This window comes from Rhinopithecus bieti, unplaced genomic scaffold (assembly GCF_001698545.2).
Source record: "Rhinopithecus bieti isolate Rb0 unplaced genomic scaffold, ASM169854v2 scaffold_758, whole genome shotgun sequence".
Taxonomy (NCBI): Eukaryota; Metazoa; Chordata; class Mammalia; order Primates; family Cercopithecidae; genus Rhinopithecus; species Rhinopithecus bieti.
This window is the reverse complement of record NW_016803215.1, coordinates 999024-1007929: the sequence shown is the minus strand read 5'-3', so window position 1 is coordinate 1007929 and position 8906 is coordinate 999024. Positions and strand designations below refer to the sequence as shown.

The following is an 8906-nucleotide window of genomic DNA, read 5'->3' as shown; positions in this document are numbered from 1 at the left end:
TAAAAAAAAAAAAACCTAAATCCTAAGGGCTCAAATTGAGGGAATCACTGAAATCTATCTTTGGGACTTAAATTTATTCCATAGACACAAATCCAGTTTAAAAACAGCTGTATGTAAATAATATTTTTCAGGAAACTTTCTAGAATGTATTCCATATTGTGAGGGAAACAGTATTACACTAAGTGAGGAGAGAAGTCCCATGGCATAATAAGAAGGCAGATGCTAAAGAGCTAGCTTTTGTCCTTTGGTGTAAAGGGATGACTGATCTTAAAACTTAAGTCATGTAACTTCTCTGGACATCAACCTCCTTGTTACTACCAATTACTATAGAAAAGAAATAAAATAACATTTATTAGAGTGTTTTCAAAACAGTTAATTAAATATTACTACAGTGGAAGACCAGATACTAATAACTAAATAGTGAAACATTATTTACCTGTCGAATATTTATGGAATTTTATTGAAAGCAAAATTGCCGAAGTACTCAAAAAATTCCTTCAGCAGTAATTCTGTAAGAAAATAAAACAAGGAAAATCAGAGGAAAGCCTATTTCAATCCAAAAAGGATCAAATAAACAGAAAGACACTTACCTAATGTTTCTGTGTTCCCTGAAGGTTTAATTCTATTCAAATCATGAACAAATGTGCAGTTGTTGCCTTCTATTATACATTTATCTTCTGCATCTTAAACACAAACAAAAAATACTTCACATATTTCCCCTCCCTTTTTTTTTTCTTTTTGCCTAAGAGTCTTGTTCTGTCATTCAGGCTGGAGTACAGTGGCATGATCTCAGCTCACTGCAGCCTCCGCCTCCCGGGTTCCAGCAATTCTCCTGCCTCAGCCTCCCGGGAAGCTGGGATTACAGGCACATGCCTCCACGCCCAGCTCATTTTTGTATTTTTAATAGGGATGGGGTTTTACCGTGTTGGCCGAGCTGGTCTCGAACTCCTGACCTCAGGCGATCTGCCTACCTCATCTCCCAAACTGCTGGGATTACAGGCGTGAGCCACCGCGCCTGGCCTATTTCACAGATTTCAAAGATATTCCCTACCTCAGAATAAAAATCTATGATTTAAATAAATTTAAGGCCAGGCGCAGTGGCTCACACTTGTAATCCCAGCACTTTGGGAGGCTGAGGCGGGCAGATCACCTGAGGTCAGGAGTTCGAGACCAGCCTGGTCAACATGGTGAAACCCCGTCTCTACTAAAAATACAAAAATTAGCCAGGCATGGTGGCGTGCTCCTGTAATCCTAGCTACTGAAGAGGCTCAGGCACAAGAATCGCTTGAACCCAGGAAGCAGAGGTTGCAATGAGCCGAGATCACGCCACTGCACTCCAGCCTGGGCAACTGAGCAAGACTCCATCTCAAAAAACAAAACAAAACAAATAAGTTTAAATAAATTTCTACTCTATTCTTTATTTAAATCATAGATTTTATAAATGATTGAATAATGATGATTGAATGATTTAATAATGATTTAATTTATAATTTCTTGTCTATGATTTAATGATGTTAATTTCCCTATGGGATAACTAATCTCAAATCTTTTTATCTTCTTTTAATGGAGTTAAATTTAAAAAAAGATTTGAGACTAGTTATGCCACAGTGAAATTAACATTACATTTAATTTAGCATACTAGAATTATTGTCTTTCAACAACCCAATGATTCGTAATCAATTTTTGAGGTAATCAGTTTTCTAATAGTAGATGAAAATGTAGGGAGTTCCCCCATCTTTCACCAAACCAAATTTCAGCACTATCTCTAGTCAATACTTAACTTACATATCCAATTCCATTCTTACCATTTTCATACATGACACAAACTGAATGCTAACTAAGAAAGCTTCAGGTAATTTCTAAAATGTCCACTGTAGAGTAACTGGAATTCAGTAATTCAGCAAAACGAACTCAATGACAGCACATTAGACTCAGGCATTCACCTTTTCTACCAGTATTTATATCTTTAGAGGTAATCATTTTCATAAATACACAACCACCATGAAATCCCTGGCCCACACTATCTGCAACAGATAATATGTTGTTTACAAGAGCAAATTCCCACTCTTCAGAAATCTCATGAATGGCTACTTCTTATCTGAAAGCATTTCATAATTTCAAACTGGTTCTCCATCCTTTTTGTTCCATTCACCATCTGACTTATCTGACTGCATTCTGACTGTCTGTATGCTGTCCACTCCTCTGCCCCAGTCTGGAACTACAAAGGCCACTATCCTATTCATTACTGCCCAACTCCCCACCACTGACCTGCCCGCAACGAGCATCTAGCATATAGCAGGCATATAACCAATCATCTGAATGATTGCTGATACTTTATTTTTTTATTTTAATTTTTTTTTTTTTTGGAGATGGAATCTGGCTCTGTCACCCAAGCTGAAGTGCAGTGGAGTGATCTTGGCTTACTGCAACCTCCGCCTCCCAGGTTCAAGTGATTCTCCTGCCCCAGCCTCCTGAGTAGCTGGAACTACAGGCAAGCACCACCATGCCCGGCTAATTTTTATATTTTTAGTAGAGACAGGGTTTCACCACGTTGGCCAGGCTGGTCTCAAACTCCTGACCTTAAGTGATCCACCCATCTCGGCCTCCCAAAATGCTAGGATTACAGACGTGAGTCACCGTGCCCAGCCCTGATATTTGATTTCAAATGCCTATAATCACCAGAGAGATAATAAGCCTCCTATAAATTTGTCTCCCATTTTTTGTGTTTATTATTATTTTTTTGTCAAGACCTGGTTACTTGCATAATTTATCAAAAATTACTCTAGGTTCTAACATTTTAATAGCACATTTTATGTGCTCTACTATACAATTTATAATATGTTGAAGGAGCTATATAAAATGTGTGTGTGTGTATATATATATTTCTACTTAGATCTATTTTTAAGGAACCTGGGCACATGTTTTACTACTTCAAGTAATTAACAGTTTATGTTTTTTGTGAGGCAGTGTCAGTCACATATATTGATGCTGTTTTAATTGCTGTGCCTTTTTTCAGGAATGAATCTTCAAAGAAAGCACTAAGCACAGAAGTAAATGTAACAAAAATAGCAAAACCAAAAAGCATGGAAAACACAAGAAAATGAGACGTATGAGAGAACACGGTGGAGATTATAAGAAAACACAATGAAACAGGGCAATTCAAGAGGAACCAAATATGAAAGTTAACATCATGGTACATCTTGCCCAGTACAAACAGCCCTCAACTTTAAAATGTTATCCAATCATTTTGAAATCTATATAGTGAACTCTTACTATGAAGCCAATACTATGCCAGGAACAGAAGACGCAGAGATGAAGCAAAGACAGCCAGCCCTAGAAAAGCTTGACAACGCTGAGGCAGGCAGATAAAAGAACTACAACAATCTAACAGTTGTTACAATACACGTGTGTACCACGGGCTTGGAAAGCAACAAAGCACTACCCACTGGGAGGCAGAGGACGGCGAGAAAAGACCTAACAAATGAGATCCTGTACTGGGTTTGTCTGTCTTTTCTGGCTTAACCTTGAGATTCTCCATAAAAAAAACCGGGGCCAGGGGGAGGCTGGGAGAAGGCCATTTCAGGCAAAAGCATGGAGCAATGAAAAAAAGCATAAAACATCAAGCATCATCAAGGAGTTCAAGATTGGCTAACGCTCCCCACTGGTATACAGGAATCAACGTAAGAGAAGAGGATGAAAAGGAAGCTGATAAAGGGCCCTGCACACAATGTGAAAAAGTTTGGTCTTTATCTTAGCTTAGGTTCTAAATAGTAGTTTACAAAGTCCTAGAAGTTCTGGAAGGTATTCTAGGAATTCATGCTGCCTTCTATTAATAAACAAGCAAGGAAGCAAACAAAATATTTTTTTCTTTTAAAAAAGAACAAATTGCTACTTTATTTGTGTATCAAGTAAGTGGTATAGCTTAGAAGAAATGAAATGACTGTACACAAGATTCAAGTCACTTAAATGATTAAACACCGAGACTCAAGATGGTTTTGATTGTTTCACAGTTTAAAATTGTTTCCTCCCTTAGGTTTAATGTCCACCAATGTTGAACTACTGGTCAAAATCAGAAAGTATAAAAACTATGGATTTTGGAGAAAAAAAAAAAGGATAAGGAAAATGTTGATAAATTCTCCTCAAAATGATCTTCACCCAATTCTTAATATTCATTAATCTAAGACAAGTTATTTTGTAGCAACTTCAAAAACCATAGGTGATGGAAGGCAAAAAATGTATCAAATTTTGCTTGGCATTTTTTGACAATTAGGCATCTACAATGTGCTATATGCCGAGACGCAACTGTAACAACTAGCCTGAAAAATTCTCTTACCATATTTAAAACTACTGCAAAATTTAAAACAATCAAATTTGATGTTTCAAGTGAAATATTAAAGAATTCCAAGCTAGTTTTGCCTGTTTTGATGCTATGTGAACATATTTAAATGTATTTTAAAGTAGATTTGGAATTAAAAACTCAACAGGTCATTTAAAATTTGTCCACGTATCATATTCTTTTCCTAAAATAATTAGTGGAGGCTAGGCAAGGTGGCTCACACCTATAATCCCAGCACTTTGGGAGGCCGAGAAGGATTGCGTGAACCTAGGAGTTTGAGACCAGCCTGGACAATATAGTGAGACCCCAGGTCTACAAAAAGTTTTTTAAAAGATTAGCTGAGTGAGTGGTGGCACAAGCCTGTATATCCCAGCTATTGAGGAAGCTGAGGTGGGAGCATCACTTAAGCCTGGGAGGCAGAGGTTGCAGTGAGCCAAGATTGTACCACTGCACTCCAGCCTGCCTACAAGGTAGAACACAGTGGCTCACGCCTGTAATCCCAACACTTTGGGAGATCAAGGTGGGAGGATCCCCTGAGTCCAGTTCAAGACCAGTCTGGGAAACATGGCAAGACCCCGTTTCAACAAAAAATTTAAAAATTAGCCAGGTATGGTGGTGCATGCCTATAGTCCCAGCTACTCAGTAGGCTGAAGTGAGACTACCTGAGCCGGGGAGGTCAAGGTTATAGTGAGCCGAGATTGTGCCACTGTAATCCAGCCTCGGCAACAGTGCAAGACCCTTTCTTAAAATAAATAAATAAATAATAAACAAAATTTTAAAAAATTAGTGGACATTTTAAAAAAAGATAATAGAAATTTACTGAAGGACTGCAAAACAGAATAATACTATCATATGTATTTGTGAAAATCACTCTCTTAACTAAGAATAGATTGGTGGGAACCAAACTGGAGATAAGGGAGAAAGACAATGTAAGTCTTCACAGGCAGAGGACAACAGGGCCTTGACATGGGCAGGGGTGCCAGTACTTGTAAGACTGAAGGGAGCAATCAAGATGTTTAGGAGTAGTCTATACCAAGTTCAACTTTCTTCTGCTCCTCCTTTCATAGCTTCTACTGTTTCTCAGTTTCTGAACTCCAAAAGTTCCGTGACTTTTCCCCACGATGGTTTCTGTGAGAGTAGCATTAAGCATCACTGCACACAGCAGGAGTGGAAAAGGAAGTGCTACTTACAGGTAGTTTAATGGTGGAGATCTGCCCATATCTTACGTATCGCTTACCTCTCCACTAGATTGTGAGTTATCTGGGAACACTGTTCATATCCCCACTGCTCCAATAACACCTGATGCATAGGAAGTAATCAGTAAATACTGAATGAATGACACTAAGGGATGAAATGAGCACAGATATTGATGCTGCCCTTTATTTTAATCTCAAAAGTGAGATAAGTGACCACCACTCTACTCCACTGAAAACTTCCCGTTTTCCCTTAACCTATCAAATCTAGCTTTATTTTATTTTATTTCATTTTATTTTATTTCTTTAGGCTAGTCAAGTGAAGCAGTGGGAGTGGAGAAGAAACACAGAAATTTGTAACTGGCTGTGATCAATTAGTTGTAAACACAAATCAAGCTTTTTTTGAGGTCGATTTCAAACAATATCAACACTTACGGTGTTGACAGGAAGAGATCACTTCTAATGTGGAGAAGGGAAGGTAGCATGGAAAAAATAATTTAGACTGAGAGAACTGAAGGCAGATTCCAGGCAGAAAAACGGTGTGAACAAAGAGCTAAGATGAAATGTTACAAGGGTAATCACAGCACTGGCTGTAATGTGGGACACATAAAGAGGAGTAGAGAAGAGGAAGGAAAACTGGGCCGTGTCTAGAGAGCTAAAGATTTTAAACACCAAGCTACATAAATACTTTGCCTTTTAAGGTCATTTTAAACAGGAAGATTCAAGAAAGCACTTAATTGAATTATCAGGCAGCAATTACATAAGATGGGTAGAAGACAGAGTATGCATTTGTATGTATGTACCCCTTAATTATCTTCCCTTTAGCATTTACAATTGCAAGATTTCATAGCATAACTTCTCCAGCAGGACTCAGCGAGGCTGAGGCACAAGAATCGCTTGAACCTGGGAGGCATTTATAAAATCATTTATAATACCAACGATATAGTATGTCAAATTTAAAATAATGCACCTAAGACTGCTTATAAGCTTTTCATTAAAAACACATTTAGAATCTTTGAAACATCATGAAACAGTTTTAATATCTCTAATACAAGTCTAAACATAAGTTCCAATTTGAAAGTCATCTCTGAGACTGTGATCCAATCAAAAGTTGTATCTGAAAAAGGTCATTCTAGACTTGGTCAACTAGGGGGGAGCTCCAGCTATCTCACAACTGCTGTAAACAACCTTGCCAACTGATACACAGAAAACAGAACTCTCAAAAAATTTCGCTAAAGGTATATAAATTTAGCTGAAGGCATATAAAGGTATATCAATAAAGCTTAAAAAGCTAGCTAAAGGCCCTGGCTTCCCAAATCATCTGTTCTTATGACTCCGGTAGGCTTTAAAAAAAATAAATAAATAATAATAATAATAAGTTTAGAACCACAAGGCTTTGAAAGTCAAGACAAATTTTATGACTAATAAACAAATAGATGGGGCTTTGGTAACACATGGTAATTATATTTACTCATAACATCGGAAAAAGAAAATGGAGAAGTTTCTTTCTAGTCTTACCTGCTAGGGTTTTTAAGGAATCTAGTGTTGGAAGAATAGGGGGTGATCTTCTCTGGAGAAAAAAGATGACCATCATTGTAAGGGAGAAATTTGTAATCCATGCACCAGGAATACTACTTGTTAGCGAATGTGCTCGAGCCCAGCATCGTATACCGAACACCAAGGCTCTCACTCTTGAGTCTAGGGCACCATATATATAAAGGAGTTCAGAACTTGTCAAGGCAATCCTTCAAAACATAAAATAAGAAAATTTTCAAATCCCCAAATTATAAACCAAAGGTAAAATTAAACATATGCCAAGAAACATATCTAAATATCCTACTATATCTGAATGTATTCAGAACATCATGATTAATCAAAAGCATTATGAATTTGCAATAGATAATTTAATATGAATAGCTGAATATCAAATACATTCATTCCCATTAACATATCCTCTTAAAATTGATAATTAAAATGTAAGCTGGGCACGGTGGCTCATGCCTGTAATCCCAGCACTTTGGGAGGCCGAGGTGGGCGGATCACTTGAGGTCAGGAGTTAAAGACCAGGAGTTCAAGGCCAACAAGGTGAAACCCCTTCTCTAGCTGGGTGTGGTGGCGTGCCACTGTAATCCCAGCTACTTAGGAGGCTGAGGCACGAGAATTGCTTGAACCTGGGCGGCAGAGGTTGCAGTGAGCCAAGATCAAGCCACTGTACTCCAGCCTGGGAGACAGAGCAAGACTTCGTTTCAAAACAAGAAAGAAAGAAAATGTGGATCTAGGGCCAGGCGTAGTGGCTCATGCCTGTAATCCCAGCACTTTGGAAGGTCAAGGCAGGCGGATCACCTGAGGTCAGGGGTCGAGACCAGCCCGGCCAACACGGTGAAACTCCACCTCAAACAAAAATACAAAAATTAGCTGGGCATGGTGGCGCACGCCTGTAATTCTAGCTACTTGGGGGGCTGAGGCAGGAGAGTCACTTGAACCCCGCAGGCAGAGGATGCAGTCAGCCGAGATAGCGTTATTGCACTCCAGCCTGGGTGACAGAGCAAGACCCTGCCAAAAAAATAAAGAAAAAAAGAAAGAAAGAAAAAGAAAGAAAGAAAATGTAGATCTAGAACTTACAATTTTTATTTATTTATGTATTTTTTTTTGGTTTTTTTTGAGACGGAGTCTCGCTCTGTTGCCCAGGCTAGAGTGCAATGGCACGATCTTGGCTTACTGCAAGCTCTGCCTCCAGGGTTCAAGCCATTCTCCTGCCTCACCCTCCCCAGTAGCTGGGACTACAGGTGCCTGCCACCATGCCTGGCTAATTTTTTTGCATTTTTAGTACAGACAGGATTTCACCGTGTTAGTCAGGATGGTCTCAATCTCCTGACCTCATGAGCCACCGGCCTTGGCCTCCCAAAATGCTGGGATTACGGGCGTGAGCCACCGAGCCCGGCCTAGAACTCAGAATTTTTAAATCAAAGTTTCTAAACATGATTTAAATAATAAGTAAAACACACAAAGGCTCTTTATACTTATTAATAAATGGCTGGGCACAGTAGCTGACACCTGTGATCTCAGAACTTTGGGAAGCTGAGGTGGGCAGATGGCTTGAGCCGAGGAGTTCAAGACCAGCCTGAGAAACACGACAAGACCCTGTCTCTACAAAAAATACAAAAGTTAGCTGGGTGTGGTGTCACACACCTGTAGGCCCAGCTACCTGGGAGGCTGAGCTGGGAGGATCACCTGAGCCCAGGGAGGTCGAGGCTGCAGTGTACCAAAATTAAGCCACTGGACTTCAGTCTCGGTGACAGAGTAAGGCATCATCTCAAACATACATACATACATACATACATATATATATATATACACATACATATATATATATATAT

At 39.1% G+C, this 8906-nt stretch overlaps 1 protein-coding gene across 1 annotated transcript in view; it reads right to left on the bottom strand.

Annotated features, from left to right (window-relative positions):
- Positions 1-8906, bottom strand: part of MTPAP (mitochondrial poly(A) polymerase) — a 37767-nt gene that overhangs the window by 2610 nt on the left and 26251 nt on the right. Inside the window, 4 exon segments of the mRNA XM_017869699.1 lie at positions 437-459; positions 462-509; positions 591-683; positions 7048-7274. Coding sequence (XP_017725188.1) covers positions 437-459; positions 462-509; positions 591-683; positions 7048-7274 — 391 coding nt within the window.